Below are 19,824 nucleotides of genomic sequence, written 5' to 3'. Positions count from 1 at the left end.
TTTTCTATGCTCCGCCCCATCTGTTCGTTTAACTTCATAATTGACTTCCCGACTCGCGTGTGGAGCCTTACCACTTTGCAAGTAATTTAGTGTTTGATGTGGGTAGTAATACAAGGACTTTATTTCCCTGGGTAAATTCCCATAGCTGAGCTTCCCTGTAATACAGCCAGGTCTGACGTTCTTGAGCCTGTAGCAAATTCTCTGATAGTTGCCCCAATATTGTGCTCGTGGAGTCCACCGCTTGGGCCTGGACGAGAGCAATAAACTGTGGACTTTTAGAAAGTAAAGTCTTGTTAAAATGTTACATTTTTGTTTTATTTGTCTAACAACAAACAGTGTATGTGCGTATATGCTTTAAAGGAGTTTTTTTTTTTGTTATTTTTCATGAACATTCCCACCAGTGTGATTTTAGCACATCTCAAATTCTGTTTTGTGTTTAATAGAATTCTGTGCTAGAAATGAGGCTGATGGAAATAACATTACGTTTTAAATACGTTTTTGACAAACTGGCTGACTCCTTTGACTTGCTTTATGTACCCTAAAACACAATTAAATAATTGTTTTCACACTTTTTGCTTTTTTTTGGCAATATTACAGCGTGATTCGAACATCACTTGTCTCATGTTTCACTCAAGCATGCTTGTTGATGACACTTATGTCCACTTGGTTATCAAGTACACTAACTTTTTAGGGACAAAATTGTTTGGTGTGGTTGAAATGACACCACAAAATAATTTTCACAAAAAAATATTAAATATTGAAACGGGCTGTTCATTTCAGTCTTTGTTTAGATTATTATAGTTTTAAACGGGTTATAATTTGTATTTTTAAAATTGATTTTCATAGTTTAATATTGTAAGTCTGGGACAGGGCTAAAACAGGCCATTTGAAAAGTCAATTTTAATGTGACCATATAAAAAAGAAGAAAATATAAATCTGTTTGTTTTAATAAAAATCAACCCCTGGGACATGAAAGTGCACAAAGTTGAAAAAAAAAAAAAACACCCAAACATCTCTCTCTTTCCCACACCTGATTATTTGACTCTCTTAGCATATATAAGCAGCTTTAAAGGGTGAATTATCTGGTTCAATGCATTCACTCTATCAAAGGGGTTTGTAACACAGCTGTGAATGTAGCACCTGTTAGTTAAGCACGATTAGCATGATTTGCATAATGGCTTTTTTTAGTTCACAAGAGTTAGTGCTTGTGTTCATCAGTGCGTTTCGATATGTGGTATTGCTTGCCAACTTCTGGCAAGCCTCGGTTTCCAGGTCTCTAAGGAAAGTGTGTGGGATATTGGACTAATCCACCAGGGAATTCTTCAGTGTTACACCAAAGCATGCAATTACTGCCAGGATCAACTAAATGACACGGAGATCCTTGATTTCAAAGTGAAACATCTTGATTTTTTAATGAGTTCTGTGCAATTGTTCCAAAATTTTAGCTATTTTAGTTCGGCCTTAATCAAAATGCAATTACTCTCTGCCTCTCAACATTCCACAGGAAATGACAATGATAACCTTTTGTCATTTCTGGTTAACAATAGCCACAGTGGCCTCGGTAGTACAGCAAGTAAAGAAGCTGACTAGCACACCTGGAGTCGCAAGTTAAAATCCAGGGCGTGATGGTTGACTCAAGTCAGGCTTCCTAAGCAACCAATTGGCCCAGTTGCTAGGATGGTTAGAGTCAAGTTGGGTTAACCTTGTGGTAGCCATAATGTGGTTCTTGCTCTCGGTGAGACACGTGGTGAGTTGTTTATGGATGCCATGGAGAATTGCGCTATTTATCTGTGGTAACGTGCTCAACAATCCACATGATAAGATGCGTGGATTGACGGTCTCACACATGGAGGCAGCTGAGATTTGTCCTCCGCCACCAGCATTGAGGCAAGTCACTACGCCACCACGAGGACTTAGAGCTCATTGGAAATTGGGCATGCCAAATTTGGTGGAGAAAAATATAACAGCCACTTTTCCACCATTGGGCCAAATAGTTCTCATCATAAATCCATACCATTCCTTGCCGATCCGAGCCAGTTGGCGTGGTTCCGTTTTTTTTTTTTTTACTATGGGGCAGTGAAATCAGGATCCGTGTGTTGGCAACACTGTGAGAGGTAAACTCTGGAGCGAGTGCACTATGGATGATGATCACTTGTTCCAGTTTTTAGGACTGCTTTTCCATGGTTTTACTCTGCTAATACAGAGATGAGACAGGGCCCATATGCAAAATGGAAAGCAAAGAGAAAAAGGCAAGGGGTTCATAATTATGAGGGCTTGTGTATGCCATCGGACACAAAAATGTGGAACGGTAAAAGTTCCCAGACTAGCTAAAAAGGATATTTAATGACTAAATATTTATTACAAAAATGCTATATAGGTATATCTTCATGTATTTTGAGTTTAAATGAGCTAGAAATATACTTCCCTGATGAAAAACACTAGTTAAACCATCATCATCAAATCATGAAGATAGACTAAACATACTCTCTTGTTTATTAACTTGAACTTGGCAAGGTAGAAACAACTAAAACCGCTGCAAGTTACCTTGGCATTGGCAAATTTACCCAACGCTAATCTTGGCCCCCCTTAGCTACTGTTGCATGCTCTGACAAGCTCTAAAGAACTCCATAGGAATGAATGGGAGATTGCCGTGAATGCCGTGGCATTTGGCAAAGTATTCTTATAAATGGAATGGATTGTATCATTACTGGGGCTGGAATGAAGAGTGGTATTGTATTACATACAAGAGCAAAAGGAAAAAATCTACTGTTACATTTGAATAACTTTCCAGAAGCTAAAACATAATAGAGCGTGGAGGATTAAGACATTCAGATGGGAGAAGATACCAAAGTTACTGTCACTCTCTCAGCAGCTGTAATAGAAACCCCCTCAGCTGTGGTAATTAATTCCAGGGTAATATAACACAAAGCATAATGTTATAAACTTACGCTCAATATTTAAAAGAATATAATATAAAAGAGTTGGCTAGATTTATGCTGCTAAATAAAGCAGAAATGCATCATCACAGTCTGTGAAACTGTCGAACTTTAGTTCAGTGGAAATCAACATTTGATGATTTTTGTGAGCATATTTATATTGATAATGTTGATGCTTTAAAATATCAATGTAGCAATAAGGTCATAAGAAATGCTCTTTGTTCTGTTTCCTGCAGCAAGATTTATTTGGTAATGTATATTAGGACAATGCATGGAAAATACCAAATACATTTTGTATCAATAACAAAATTTAATTATTTTACAAAATATGCATAAGATTTATCCAGCTAAGCATGTTTTGAAAGATTTAAACTGAGTATTTCATATACCTGTGAATTTTGTGGATAAGAAAAATAATCCTGCATTTGTTTGATAATTGTATTTACTCGAGATTATTTTGGAAGAATACTGATAAATAAGTTGGGCAGTACCTGCCGATAACGATTAATCAACTGATTTTTTTATATATTTTTTTTAATTGATACTGAATAAAAAAAGCACTCAAAGGAAAATAGTGCTTTATTACAAAAGTAAACAGTACTGACTGAACCATGAAAATGTATCGTACTTTATTAAATTAAATAAATGTGCTCCCCCTTGTGGTCTGCGGTTTGTAACCGCCAGAGCAATACAAGAGCGCACATAATGTATGTACAACGTTTGCGTACTTGCATGGAATATGTTTCGGCCTTTATTCTGTGTGCACGTCATGTTAAAAATACATTAGGTTTATTGTATGCTACATCGCTGGCCTATTTATTTATTTGATCGTAAAGCTGTTTTTCTTTACATCGTAACTTTTATTGGTTAACATTCTTTACTGAACAGCTGTCATATTAGATCAATGGCTAATGCATGACTGCACAAAAAAAATTCTCTCTCGTAGATTTGGCTTAGCCTACCTGTTAATTATTTTCAACAATGTCCTTGACTGTTTTAATATGTTAAGTAACGTTTACTTGGTGAATTGTGTTTAGAATAGCTCATTGGGGTTGCGCTATTGGTCCTTTACCATTCATTCAATTGTTTTGAATACATATGCCTGTATTCACTAACATTGATTCAGTAATTGCATGTCATGTTCTATATTTAAAAGAGCTGTTGGAAAAAAAACGTTTTAAATCACGGCAGAGCAGTGGTGCGCTGAGTTAAGTGCATACACTAAAGTCAAGTGCACAAACACGACTGTTTGCAGACCAGCTGTATTGAACACATGACCATTTGTGCCCGAATGAAACTACGATCCCGAAATATTTTCACAAACCCGCGCACATAGCAACGGGAGAGTTTATTTTTGATAAGAAGCAACAAACAACATGAGAGACGAGCTTGCACCCATAATTGCACTGATTTGCACACAATGGGGGAAAACACAGAAGAAAATGGTGATGTTCTCATTTAATATTTTTTTTTGACTGCACTCTCATAGAAGCAGATATATCTCTCATCCTGGACCAGCAGCTTACAGCTCATACTGAATGTAAAAGGCTAGTTTATGTTATGAGATTCGTTCTGATTTTTAAAACAGCTGTTAAATAAAAAGCTGAAAGAGAAAAAATAGAGACAGATTGCAGATGTTACAGCATGTCAATACCACTAGGTATTCCATATGCCATACAACTGTGTCACGTCCCGTCGTTACAGTACATCAAACACGTATTATTTACACCGGCATCACTGCGCAAATTGGTAGATTTGCAATGCAGAAACCGCAGCAGCAAGTTTAACAGCCGCCTCTCCCAGCACGACACTGAGCAGTAACAAAAACAAGCTTATTCAAAATCTAACAGCGTATGAAACCCGCTATTACTTGAGACTTATTATTCTCTTGGTTTGACGTCGAAATGTAAACCAGTATGAATACAACACTTGTGCACATGTTGTGATCCGGTAATAACGGCGGTAAACTTTACATGAAACCACCAGAAGAGGCCAAAAGAATTATGTGTGCCGATCGGTTTCTCTCAAGCCGCTAAATAATATTGGATTATGTACATATAGTACATCATAAAACCAGAGGTCAGGTTCCTGTTTTATATTTTAATTTATTCAAAGTTTTTCACCGCTAAATAACACTGAAGTTTCTTTCATGCTACAGTCACTTTAGCTTGCTCTCTGGGGGCTTTAAGACATTAAAGAATTGTTTTCTATAAAACTGATTTGAAACTATGTGTATTGTGATAAATGACCTGTATATAGACAAACTCATTTGTGGGCGCTGTTCTTTTTTTCACATTGTATAGTGAGGCTTTGCATTGTATCATATAGTGAAATCTTATAGTGTGTATGGTTGCATACCTAATATTTGTACAGCTATGGAAAAAATGAAGAGACCTTTTTTAAAATGACCAGTTCCTCTGGATTGACTATTTATAGATATGTTTGAGTAAAATTCAATGTTTTATTTTATTCTATAAAGTACTGTCAACATTTAAAAATGTTGTAATTTAGAGCATTTATTTGCAGAAAATGACAACTAGTCAAAATAACAAAAAAGATACTACAATACTAATGTTTAACTTGGGAAGAGTTCAGAAATCAATATTTGGTGGAATAACCCTGATTTTTAATCACAGCTTTCATGCTGTTATGTATACCTTGTCTTGTCTCACTGTTGCCCTTTGTTTGTCATTTTTGTCACTTTTGGAGTTCTTTAGTTTTCAATTTTGTCACCCTTGTAGCTCCATAGTCTCCTTGTTAGCTTTCGTGTTCTCTGTTCATTGTTTTCACCTGCCCTCGTTAGTTTGCCATTGGTTTCTGTTTATTGCCCTGTCATCTTGTTTGAGTTCTGTTTGTTCATTGGCTCCCGTTTTCCCATGTCCATTTATTTTAACCCGGTTGTTTTCACTCCCCTCGGTCAATCGCTGAATGTTGTTAAGCCTGGTATGTGTTCCCTGCCCGAGTTCTCAGTTTTGTTTCATCGTGTTTAAGTTTCCTGTTTTCCCATTGTGGGTTTTTCCTTTGTGTTTATTTGTTTGTTTGTTTAATAAAGTTTTGCTGCATTTAGATCCACTCTCCTCGTCTGCCTTCGCTGCCTCCATTCGTAACACATGCATCTTGTCATGATCTCTACCAGTCTTTCACATTGCTGTTGGGTGACTTTATGCCACTCCTGGTGCAAAAATTCAAGACGCTCGGCTTTGTTTGATGCTTGTGACCATCTGTCTTCCTCTTGGTCATATTCCAAAGGTTTTCAATGGGGTTCAAAGACTTGTCAATTTGCTCAACAGATGCTTCAGCAAATAATGCAGCACATTGAGTTGATGTTCCTCAACGACAAATTGGAAGGATTTTGGACATTTCACCCTCTACAGTGCACAATATAGTTAAAAGATTCAAGGAATCTGGTCAAATCTTGTGATTAAAGGACAAGACGAAAACCACTTCTGAATGCATGTAATCTCTGATATCTCAGACATCCCTGACTTAAAAACATCATTCATCTGTAATGGACATCATGAACAAGGGCTTGGGATAATTTTAGTAAACATTTTGTTATGCCGAGTTTACACTACACGATTTTAAGGTGATTTTCGCTCACCGACAGTTTTGTGGAGATCGCCGACAAAAGCCTGAAATCATAGGCAAAACGGAGCTCGCTCCCCTGAGCGACGATCGCAATGTATGAAATATCAAAGATGGGATTTGACAGAAGCGCCTATGTCAGCGAGATATCTAGAATGTTAAATATCTGGACCTGTCTGCGATTCCAAATTGCACAATGTGAAATATGTTTTGACTGAATACAACTGCAGCGTTGACCTACAGCCAATGAGAGAGCAAGAAACGGGGCACGGGATGTTTCAGTGGGATGAGTCCTGATGTACCTGCAACAGAACATTAACTAGCATGGCTATCAAGAAAGTCTCATTGGAGATCAAGGAAAATGCTAAATTCCTCATGTCATGACCCCTTTAAACAGTACATATGGGTTTAACAGAGCTGAGTGTATTCCACTCATATTGGTAGCTGAGAGGATCAAATTAGCCAAATAAAAAAAAAAAATGCAGCATGTGGGAGATGTTTAGAATACATTAAAATATCATTGTTTTTCAGAGTGCATGGTAATAGAAATAGTGTAGATAAGTAAACCGTATCCTAAGGGGTTGGTTCACTCAAAAAAAATAAATAAATATATATATATATATATATATATTCTGTCATTGGATGTTTGTTTTGTTTTCTTCCTCCGAGTAAACAGCTTTGTTTATTTTCTTTTGGAACATGAAAAGGGAAGGCTGAAATTGTTGTAAATGGTCTGGAGAGTGGGCTGGCCATGACAGGGTCTTGATCCGGTGGTCCTCCATCCACACATTGATTGGGCTGGCTGTGTGGCATGGAGCATTGTCCTGCGGGAAAAAACAATCTTCAGAACATTGTCAGAGCAGAAGGAAGCAATTTTCATTTAGGATAACCTTTTACGTGGCTTGATTCATGCATCCTTCACATGACGAATCTGCTTTATTCCAGCCTTGCTGAAGCACCCCCAGATCACCACTGATCCTCCACCAAATTTCACAGTGGGTGCAAGATACTGTGGGTTAAAAAGGTGCAGGAAAGAGTGGTCAAGGCCAAAAGTTTGATTGCCATTGTGACGAAATCCTTGCAGTAAGACCAATTTCAGGCTACTTGTATTTCAGAATTATCATTAAGACACACTTAGTTTGAGAAAAACCAGCAAGTGTGGCCCAGAATGATGATTAACGTTACATTTATATAGAAAGTCATCCTTGGACATTTTGTGTATAAAAACTTCAGTTGCCATAGAGATTGCACATCCGCCTTCTCAAATTCACAAGGACTGTGATCAGTCAGTGTGGGAAGAAGACTTGGTGGTTTCTAAATCAGCGAACTGACACAATACATCAGTTCCATCTTGCATCCATCAAGCTCTCTAGAGTATTACATGGAGACCCATGCAGTCCTGGTTGTCTCATACTTACTGATCTCCCTCTATCACATTCAACCAATTCATGAACCAATATCAACCAACCTGGTTAATCAGTGTGCTTACTGAGGTATGATGGTTATGAATCATTTGTTACTTGGCAACTAGAACCCACTCACAGGTCAAAATACAAGTACTTAAAGTGAGCCGCTTCCCAGATGGCCCTGCTCATCTGCGGAGGGTTATGTGACAATGGTGTGGGTTTCACCATGATACTGTACATGCAGATACATAATATTATTAAATGAGGCCTCTGGGCTTGTTTGGCCTGCTACATGGCATGTTGTATTGTCTCACAGCTCCTGAAGCTCCGAAGCATGTCGGATCGCAGCACGCACTTTCAGCGTGTGTGCGCTTGTGTGTGTATCCCTGATTCAAGATGCTTCTCAAATCCTCAGGACAGGCCCAGATGGAATCTGCAAACTTTTAATGCATTTTGTACTCTGATTTTTGGGCAATATCTTTGGAAATGTGGGGAAGAGTTTTAGAGGGGTCATGATATGCCATTTTTATTATTTTAATGTTTCATATTATTTTTATATGTATCCTTGAGGTTCAATTACGAACCCTATTCCGAAAAAGTTGGGACAGTTTGAAAAATGCTAATAAAAACACAAAGGATTGATTTGTAAATTATATTTACCCTTTACTATATTTAAAGCACTAGATCTACACATTGTGTTGTTTTTCCTTGTGAATTCGCAATCGGGTCATAGTATATAAGGTGCCTCCAAAAACAGCCTAGTCCTTCAACAGCAAGGATCGTTCAAGACTTGTCAATTTGCTCAACAGATGCTTCAGCAAATAATGCAGCACTTTGAGTTGATGTTCCTCAACGACAAATTGGAAGGATTTTGGGCATGTCACGCTCTACAGTGCACAATAGAGTTAAAAGATTCAAGGAATCTGGTCAAATCTCGTGATTAATGGACAAGACGAAAACCACTTCTGAATGCATGTGATCTCTGATCCCTCAGACTCACAAGGTAAAACATCATAGAATGTTTAGTTGGAGTGCTTTCTATATAGAAAAGGGTGAATATAATTGATAAACCACTCCTTTTTGTTTTTATTAGCATTTTTCATACTGTCCCAACTTTTTCAGAATTGGGGTTGTATAATATTAGTAAAGGTTTTTGCTAAAAAAAACTAATGTATTTGTTAAACATTAGTATTTTACCACCTCATTCTGACTCACTGTCAGAAAGGCTTGGTTTTGGTGCTGCTTCTCCTTAAAGACAGTAAACACTCTCTGTTCTGATTGGCTCTCTGCTCTTGTCTGACCTGCTCTCTCAATGTCTTTGATGGTTTGTAATGGATGTGGTCAGATGCAAATGTCTACCACAGTGTGACATCACAGTGGGGGGAAGTAGAGTAAGACTTGTTTTTGCAGCTTGGTTTTAATAAAAAAGGAGGAAGTTTTGAGTTCAGAAACTTACCATATGTTCTTATATTGTAATGAACACTTACGTGTGAAAAGATCAAGGGAAATGTTAAATTCCTCATGTCATGACCCCTTTAAACATTACATATGGGTTTAACAGAGCTGAGTGTACTCCACTCATATTGGTAGCTGAGAGGATCAAATTATTATTATTCAGATTAAAAATATAAGTAATGAGGTAACATAACAAAAAAACTCTTATAAAAGGTACACCCATTACAAGTGAGGAAAACTATTATGTTATTTAACAGATGATTTAAAAACTAATTTAGTGGTCAAATTTGATAATTAAAGGGGACATATTATGCAAAATTCCCTTTTACATGGTGTTTGTTCATAAATGTGAGTCGGCAGTGTGTGTACACAACCACCCTACAATGTTAAATGTCCACACACTCCTCTTTCTTATATTTCTATTAATCAAAAACAGTGTGTCAAAATGAACGGTTTTTGTTTCTGCTCTAAAGTGATGTCACATAAGAGTAGGCCATGCCCACGACTGGTGACAGACTCCACCCTATTTTCATAGATCCTCCCCTGAGTGATCTACACACAGTCCGCCATTTTTTCCACGCTGGAGCAGATACAGTAAGAAGAAAAATGTCTCTGCTTCATAAGCGTTATAAGTGTTCAGTTGTTGGCTGTAAAAGTGAACATAAGAGTCTTCATGTACTCCCGGGCATCAGAGCCACTGAAGACACAGTGGACAAGTTTTGTTTTTGAAGGAAATGTGCCCCAAAACATGCCACAATTTGTGTATGTTTGTGCAAATCATTTTACACCAGACTGCTTGAGATTTTGTGAATGTTTGCAAATCGTCTTTCCGAATGTGATTGTTAGCCGATTCCACCGCTAATGCATCTAAAGTTACATTGTCTCTGATTATATTCACGGATACCAAATATACATATATATATATATATATATATATAGCTGAACTCCAGTATTTTCGCTGTCAGTCATATTGATTCTTATTTGTTGTTGCTGTAGTTTCTGAAGCACGAGCTGTAAAGACACAGCCCTCTTCCGGAAAGGGGGCAGGGATCAGCAGCTGATTTGCATTTAAAGAGACACATTAAATCAGCTTGTTTTTGATTCCACCCAAAAAGAGGCATTTATAACATGGTATAATAAATGATCTGTGGGGTATTTTGAGCGGAAACTTCAGACACATTCTGGGGACACCTGAGACTTCTATTACATCTTGTAAAAAGGGGCATAATAGGTCTTCTTTAAATCCAATGTCTTACAAATGAAGCATCAGATGCTGTAATGAGAATGCATAGTGTCAGAAAGGGGTTATATAGACACAATTACAGCATTTTATGTGGAAAAAAAAAAAAGGAAGTGACAAGTATTCAGGGGTAATCATTGTGTTTTAAAATTAAAACATGTTAGTGTGAACGTGGGCTGGCATTCCAATTCTCCAGAAATCTGCTCACACAGATTCTGTCTGAGCGTGCAGGTAAGTGAACATTATGCTGTCTCAGACTTGTTTGAATTTCTTCATTCTTTTTTTCTTCGATTACACTTCCTTGCAATTGATGCATGCGCATAGCAAGTTTAATGAAGTGTGTGTTAGTAAAGGATGTCTGAATTAAAATTTTGGTGAACTTGCCTTTCTTTAAAAAGTTCTTGTGTGGTGCATTTGTGTATTTGAGCACAGGCACACCAAAATGTTTTGACCTTGCTGTGCTGTGATCCTAAAGGACCTGACATAGACAAAGCTTCTTGCTCCGCTTGACGAGTTCTGCATCGTCCAGGGTTACGCTTGGGTGACGGAATTGGCGGCTGAGGTTGAACAAGTGTGGCATGTGAGCCTCCCACTGTCCACTCACCCAAACCCATCGCCACTTAACTGAAGATTAGAAAAGTCATGGATACAGAAGAAGTCCACGGGTCCAGAAGTTGTCCAACACTATTTAAGAGGCCTCCATCCCAATTTAGATTGGTTTGGTTTGCATTGACCACTTTTTTCACTTCAGTCCAGAGGTTGTAACTAGTAGACAGGATTGACAGTTCTGTTGTCTACCAGATCCCTATGATGTCTATTGGCTTCTGCACATCTGTGTTTTATCTTGCAAATAGACTAACAGCAGGCAAAATAGGGGTGGGCAATAAACAAGTTAAATCGAAATATCAGTAGAAATGTGTCAGCTGGTATCATTTCTATTGCGTTTAAGCAAAAGTAGTCTTCCACTCAGAGGTTGCGTGACAAATAATCATTATATTATTTCTATCCATCATTAGATATTTTTTGCTCTCTCTCATGCAGATAGATAAAATGACAGACTGCATTTTGGAGTTGTCCATGAATGTCTATGAAATATATATATATATATATATATATATATATATATATATATATATATATATATATATATATATATATATATATATATATTAAATATTACGGGTTAACACAACCTCTTATTCCAATCACTTTACATTCTGTGAATGAAAAGTTCTAACAACTTTATCTTCAATGGAAAACAGAATGTAGTTTTCATGTGCTTTATTTTTTGGCCTTAATAAATTACACTACCCCAAACATGGAATATTCACTACGTTAAGCCTTCAAAATTAAAATATGAGGAACAAAATAGCCATAGATATTTTTATTTTTGTGACTGCTACCATTTTACCATAAGACCTATGCCTTTTTACAGATATGCAAGTAGGGTTAGGCAATAAAACTGTAAAGGGAGTTATGGAAAAAGGAGGCATTGAAAATATAAATGATTGTGGAGCGGAGGGGGGCAGGGCCGGGTCGGAATAACGCACGCCCGGTCCCCAATCGGCCTGATGAGGCGCGCGAGGGATAAAGGCGGCCGGTGACGATGGTTCGAGAGAGAGAGAGAATTACGGGCATGTCCATCGTGTGTGTTTGTTTATGCTTTTGGTTTAAGTTTAATTAAATTATCTTTTATGTTGACAAGCCGGTTCTCGCCTCCTCCTTGCCCATCCTTAACAGTGTTACAATGATATTTAATTAAGAACTTAAACCAAAAGTCACAAACACACACACACATATCAGACAGGTGCCCGTATATGCTCTCTCTCTGTCGCACCAACATCCGCAGTCGGCCTTTATCACTCTCAGAGACTTGATTAGCCTGATAAGTGGCCGGGTTTGTAGAATCATGACCCAGCCCCGCCCTCCGCCCTGTCACGTTACTCCCTCGTTCTCTCAGGCCTGCAGTTCATCCCCGCATTCCTGAATCTGGGAGGGGACGGGGGAGGGAAACATAATGAAAAATAGGGGGTACTCCCTGTAACAGTGCAGTAAAAAAAAAAAACAGTAAAATTTAAAAGAGAGGGAAAAGGCCAACGTGGAGTGGCAGTGGGAGAGAGCAAGAGAGCGAGGGGAAAAAAAACACTTACTCGCTGGTTCTCTGATACGCCGTAGCTTGGTCCTTGGCCACTCCGCCATCCTCTAACGGATGACAGCCGTGGCTCCCCGGGTGGATCAGAGGCAGTCCTCCGGCCCCTGGCGGATGGAATGCCCCACTGCGTTCTCGGGGAACAGAAGGGGTCTCCGAAGCCCCTAGCAGCGGTCGGCCGGGAGCCCCTCCCTGCTCTCTGTCATGTCCTGTAATTTTTCTGACATTTGTAAGAAAGTATTTCAGTGGACAAAATAACTTTTAGGCTTTTGTAATGACATAATATATGGGTTACATAGCTGACAAGCGTGGGCCAAAACCAAGAAAAAGAATATTGTAGGAAACTAAAAAATTAATGAACATGAAGAGAGTGAAATATCCATTGAAGATGGTGAAAATGTGTTGAAATGAGGTCACATGCCTCATGTAAGATTAGAGTCTGAAATGTATTTCGTGATAAATAGCGATATCGAATGAAAAGGAGATATAACTTTTATGGCCACATAACCCAGCCCTATATGCAGTTAAAAACAGCTAAAGTTGTCCATTGTTAATGGATAAATACCTATTATTTTGTATAAAAACGAATTATTGCTGGAATTATTTTCTGTTGACCCACCATTGACAGGTGTGTCTAAAAGTTAATTTTAAACTATGACAGCAGGTCTTAGTTAGATATGCTTAATTATTTTATTACTTCAAACATGTTTGCCACTCTTTATCTATTTTGAGCTGACTTCCAATTACGACGAAATGACCTTTGATCTGCCAATATTATTCCCTGTCTGCATTTATTTCCATACCTCTGCTATTTAGTATCTGACATATGCTTCCTGTCCTTTACCAGATCAAATACCCTACAGATAATGACATAATTTGGCAATTATGAGTGAAATCTTAACCGCTTACTAAAGGGTTAAGAGAACTGCCATGAATTGGAGGTAATGGTTTGTTTAACATATTCTGTTGTGTGCAGGAAGGCGAAAGGCAGGCAGGTGAACTCTAACGATTTGGTGGTTGTACTGTAACATGCTCCAGCCTTCTCTGGCTTTGATACACATTCAGAAGTATCAAGTTGCATAATGAATATTTTACACATGCCTGCACTGCATGCATGTATGAAAGATCCTGCCCTGCACTGGGCTATATTGAGTTTAAGCATGCACCGGCACTCTGCTCTTTTATTCTCTTGTTTATAGTCATTAGTGTGGACAACTACAGTAATAATGCACAAACCACTTCTGTGGCAGCAGCTGCACACTCTGCAAAATACCTCCTGTTTCTCTCTAAAACTCAATGGTTTTAGACCATTTCTATGCTTTTATATTTGCTGTGTTATTAAGGGTGTTTGCTAATAAGTTCTCTCTAAGCTACACACGAGCGTAGCCGTGTGCTTCCGTTGTTGCTCCTGTGCAGATGGGAAAACAATATCCACAAACGGCATTGTGTGGGAAAATCTAGAGGTTGAACTGAAGTATTTTCAAATGTCTATTGTTTTATTGTTGCTTTTATAGTTTTATTCAGTTATTTTTTTCAGTATGGAGCTAAAGCTCTGATACCCTTCAGAAACAAGGTGGAAATATGCAGTGGCTAACTTAAAGGATGCATTACTGCATTTACCACAATGCCGTTGTGCACATGAACGGTCAAATTGCCGCTCTGAGTTTTGATGTATATACCGTCCTTTATGTCTTACATAATGCAAACGGGTGCAGAAAAAAAATCAGGTATTTGTCAAAATATCGTATCTGTGCAGAGTCAGACCTTACAGTGTAAATGAAGCCTAAAATGCAGTACCTACCACTGTCTAGGGATGCACCGATACTACTTTAGCTTTTCCGATACCGGAAATCTCTGTATCAGCTGATACCGTTCCGATACCAGTATTGTTTTTTTTTTTTGCATAATCAGTTTAGAATATCTTTACATTACTGTGTGGAACTAATTGGGAGTACTCTTTAATATGTAAAGAAACACAAACCTCTAACTACACATTATTTCAATATAAATGTATCGCTTATTAAGAAACACTTTATTATTAACTAGTAAACTGGATAATGGAGCAGCAAAATTAACAGTAATTCCAGTATAAGTCTTCAGTTGAAAAAAGTGTTTTATTTTTTGTTTGTTAGATATTAGCTCAATTTTCATTCACACAGTTATTTTTTGGAACCCATTCAACTTAAATATTGTTATAAATTGTAAACAAATAATGACAAATAATAATAATAATACATTGTTATTAATATTATTATTGACTTTTAATTTAAAATACAACAAATACATTTAAATCTCACACTTTTTTAAACCCTCACACTTTTATTTTGACATTCTGAACTCTCCAGGAAGTCCTGTAAGTGTCTGTTTGTAGGCAAGTTCACAGTAGTTTAATTCGCTTCTTAATTCGCTTGTTTTTAGGTAAGTTCACAGTAGTTTAATTCGCATTCACCGGAGGTGTATGCATTTAGAATACACCTCCGGTGCAGTTCTAAATGCATATTATAAGAACCGAACTATTGAGCATCTACATCTGAGCTTTTGTACGTGAGTAGCGCTAGAATGTCGCGCAATGCGTGAAGGCTAAAAATAGTTGCGTGTGTGTGTGTAAACAGAGCAGCGGCATTCGCTGACGCGCTGGAGCTGCGCATTTTATATATTTACTTATTATTATTAAACACAGCCTTTTGTGATTCACTGAGCTATCACACATCTTCAAGTGGCTTTGAATAAAATGCATGAGTCAAATGAACTACTTTTTTTATTTAATGGTTCTATTATGCCATTTTTGGAACTTGACAGTAACAAACATGACTAACACACAGTATCAGATTTGGATCGGGCTCGTCGGACCGATACCCGATCCGTCTAAAAGCTTCAGTATCGGAGCCGATACCGATCCAGGTATCGGATCAGTGCATTCCTAATACTAACCATACAGTAATATTAAAAGGAAAAAAGTAGACAACTTTTAAACAAGGTTAAATATATATATATATATATATATATATATATATATATATATATATATATATATATATATATATATATATATATATATATATATATATATTTTTTTTTTTTTTTTTTAATGTTCTTAGTCTAGCTCTTTATTGTTTTTGTTTTTTTATTTTCCAAAATAATTCAAAAACATCAAGCAATGTTAAGTATATAATAAATATTTTAAACATTTGATAAGTGTTTAAAAGCAACATGGCATAATTTTAATTTAATGTTTATATTTACTTTCATATTTTGAAATTAAGTTGCGTTGAATGGCATATTATCCATTTTTGCAATGTAGCTAAATTAGTATTGTGAAATTTCCCAGGTATTGTTTCAGATTACTGAAATTGTTGTTTGTGTGCGCATATATATATATCTGCATTGGTTCTGGCCAATAATAACAGCGGTTCTCTGTCAGAATTTCATTAATTTTTGTTCATATTTGAAGATATATGGAAGATATATTTCTTTTGACTTTCTATTTTGCTATTCTCACTGCTTGATTATATAGTTAGTTGTATGTTATTATTTGTTTCAGCAAGCATTATTTTTACCTATATTTGTTTTCATCAGTCAAGTAAAACCTTTATGCATTATGAAGGAAGAGATATGTCCATTGCACAACTGTGCAGAACAAGTTTCATGCCAAAGTAATATTTGGTATATTTTAGGAATTTGTTATAATTCTTTACCTTAGGTATGAGCAATGGTAATTGTGATGCTTGCCTTAAAATTAATAATAAACAATAAAATAAAACACAATAAATAAAATGAAATAAAATAGTGCAGAGTAAACCCTTCCACATCCAAACCCATCAACCCCCCTCCCCCCTCTCTCATTCTGCGTTTTTCTGTACTCTCCATTTCAGCTAGCTGTTTGCCCCTCCCACACTCTCATACTCGTTCACTCATGCTCTGCCTCTTTGTGTCTTGCTCTCTGAATGCGCTCGTAAGTTTAATCTCTGCTAAGGAGGAGGAGCGCCAGTACATGTTGGGCATCTCACTCACTGACAGATACAGTGCTCACCAAGTGGAGACACACGAATACATCTTCTCCACTGATGCTTCAAAATGTTTCTTTATGTTTGAAGTCTGTTTGGGCATTTCCGTGCACTGGCACTGCCAAGTGATATACAGCCATCACTAAACTGAGCTTACAAGGAAACTGAAAAAAGTTAGAACTGTCGTCCTGATCGGGGTTGAAACAAGGACTCAAAACAGAACCTGAAAAGGAATTAAGGACAAGAAACCTGCTTTTCTGTGACCGTTTTCACTTCGAAAAATCGAGGAAAAGCTCTTACGTGGGGCATGGGAGTCATGCGGGTAGTTTTGGACAGCAGGATATACGAGAATCGAGCTGTGTGCTTCTTGTGCTGAAAGCAATAAGATGGGATATGTGGGCTTTATCAGGTTTTATCAGTCTAGTTAAGTGAGTCAGGCTTTCAGTTGTGCTCTCCTGCTGCCAGATCAGCCCTCCAGATATTCACATCCTCTTACTGAGATCTCCAACTAAACCGTGCGGGAGTCAATTTGAGCACTTTTCAGGATGTGCTTCTAACCGGCTCTCTAGACGATCTCTTTGCCTTTGTTTCTGTTGACTTTTGTACTTTTTAGTTGAATCTTTTTCTGTGTGACAACCGTGCGTCCCCCGAGACAGGATGCAGGTGTCATTTGTGTGCACGGACCACCGGTCCATGAGCCGCAGCACGGATGACAGGCTCAATCGGCAAAATGCCAACAGCCCGAACACAGGCACCCGGAACAAATTTAAAGCCGTAGCCATGGTGGCCCGGAGCCTTGGCCAGCTGTCCGTCCAGAGTGTGCCCTCTTCAAGTGACCAGAGCATGAGAACTGGCATGAAATATAGGTAGGAAAAGAAGCACAATTCTGTGGCTTTTAATCCTACAGTGTTCATTGAAGAATAATACCCAAAACTTCATGTTACAACCAAAGGAAATGTAGCTTGTACTAGGGCTGCACAATTAATCGAATGAATAATAAAGATTGCAATTACAGCTGCTGCAATTAACTAACCGTGAAAAGTGTCAATTACAGCATACCATTTAGATCTACTCCTGTTTTGTAACCAATTACAAAGTCTGTTTCAAGCTTTCTGTGTATAATTTTGAATAATAGTTTTGTCTGTCATGCTAAGACGGCCACTGTTTACTCTTTAGATAATCTGCTGATGTTTTAAAAAGCTAAATGTTATTTGAGGAACACAGTTCTGTTTTGTTTTGGATGTGTAGCCTACATAAAGGATATGACAGGCAGATTCCCCAACAAAATAAATATTTTAACATATATATATATATATATAGTATCAATCAAAATGATTTGCGATTTACAATATCAAGGGAAATAATCAAAATGATGTTGTTTGTCATTTATACTGTAGCCCTAGCTTGTACTAATTCTGCATAAAGTATGCAGTGTAAGCAATGTTAAAACCAAAGAAAAAAGAATGAATCTTGTTTTGTGTATTGGTACACGTAGCATTGGCTGAATATTTTTATTTAGACTAGATAAAGAAAATTATAGGGAGATATTTCCATTATTTTGACTGAATCACATTTTTCAATGTTGAATGGTCTGTCAGGTACAATAAGATGTAAATTGTCATATGCTGGTGCAGGTTTATATTTCTTCCATTGCTACAAAGTACCTTGATTGCATATAATGAAATCAGCCCTGTCTGTTTGACTATTGCTCTTTAAATCATTCAGAAAATGCCGCTTAAACTGTCAGAGAATAATGGCTTCTGTTTTTCTCTATCATTAAAGGAATAGTTCACCCAAAAATGCAAAATTGCTGTTAATGTACTCACCCTCAGGCCACCCAAGATGTATATGATCTTTCTTCATCAGAACAGGATTTAAGATTTTTAAGAAAGTATTACAGGTTTTAAGCTTCATCCAATGCAAGTGAATGGACATCAATTTCTGACGGTCCAAAAAGCACACTTAATCAGCATCAAAGTAATCCACACGACTCCAGTCAATTAAGTAATGTCTTCTGAAGTGAATCGATATGTTTGTGTGAAAACAAAAACGCTAATTAAAACGGTTTTATCTTTAAATCGGCGCTTCCTCCAGCTCTCTTTCGGTGTTTGAATTGGCCTAACTCTCGCGTGAAGTATGTTCCTCTGTGGTAAACAGAGCGGACCTACTTTATTCTCACGTGAACACGCCAACGTGATGACGTAAACTGACAGCAACGTAAGGCAATGAGTGTTTACAGAAAGCAATTTTTTAAAGTGAATAAACTTTCAAATGTATGAATTTGTACTAACGAAATTGTACAAAAAAGCCAACTCGTAAAATATGTATGAATTTTCATGTGATTAGGTTGAACAAACTAGTGCTCAAATGAAATACAAGGGACATTTGATTTATTTGCTGAATGAATGATTCATTTCATAATTATGTTGTTTTTTAATGATAATGATAAACATTGATTTCATGATTTAATTGAGTCATTTGGCCCACTATATTACGTAGTGTTTTCATATTGCATTTCATAATAGTACGCTTTTTTTTTAATGTCTTTCAAAATGTACGTGCTTACATACAGTGTATATCTTCGAATCATTGTGGAGGAGTAAATTGCTCAAATTTAAATAATTCAATACATAGTAAAACCATAAAAAAACTATACAATTATTGATAGTAAATCACTAAATTAATAAATAAATGTCCCCTGTATATTTCATTTTAATTCTACAGTAGTTTTCAAGCATTTTTATTGTAGCATTTTCTTTTTAGTTGATTTTCATTTTATCATGAGCTTCGTAAGTTTTAATTTCCAGGCTTACGGTTTAATGTTAGGTCGTCACCTTTTCAAAGATATGACTAAAATGAAAATGGTAACAAACGCAACACATTCTCATGGTGAAATCGTAAGGATTCGTGCGACTTTTCAAAATTTGGCTAATTCATATGATATCTTACTACTGTGTTCGTATGAATTCGTACTGAATTTGACTTTCACAACAGCCAGTGATGTTGACGTTCCATCTAATACGCGACAATGACTTGCTTCGGTCACACA

The 19,824-nt window shown here is 37.1% G+C and overlaps 1 protein-coding gene across 4 annotated transcripts in view; it reads left to right on the top strand.

Moving 5' to 3' along the window:
• LOC127632762 (voltage-gated potassium channel subunit beta-2-like) overlaps positions 1-19,824 on the top strand; it is a 208,154-nt gene that overhangs the window by 108,563 nt on the left and 79,767 nt on the right. Inside the window, exon 1 of one of the 4 annotated variants that reach the window (XM_052111518.1) lies at positions 16,809-17,641. The exons of the other annotated variants lie outside the window; for them this stretch is intronic. Within the exon in view, the coding sequence (XP_051967478.1) occupies positions 17,433-17,641 (209 nt within the window). The 5' untranslated portion in view covers positions 16,809-17,432. Of the gene's footprint in view, positions 1-16,808; positions 17,642-19,824 lie in introns of those variants that run through there. 4 annotated transcript variants of the gene reach the window in all.

Source organism: Xyrauchen texanus, chromosome 39 (assembly GCF_025860055.1).
Source record: "Xyrauchen texanus isolate HMW12.3.18 chromosome 39, RBS_HiC_50CHRs, whole genome shotgun sequence".
Taxonomy (NCBI): domain Eukaryota; kingdom Metazoa; phylum Chordata; class Actinopteri; order Cypriniformes; family Catostomidae; genus Xyrauchen; species Xyrauchen texanus.
The sequence above is the reverse complement of the archived record's forward strand: the minus strand, read 5'-3'. Positions and strand labels throughout refer to the sequence as shown.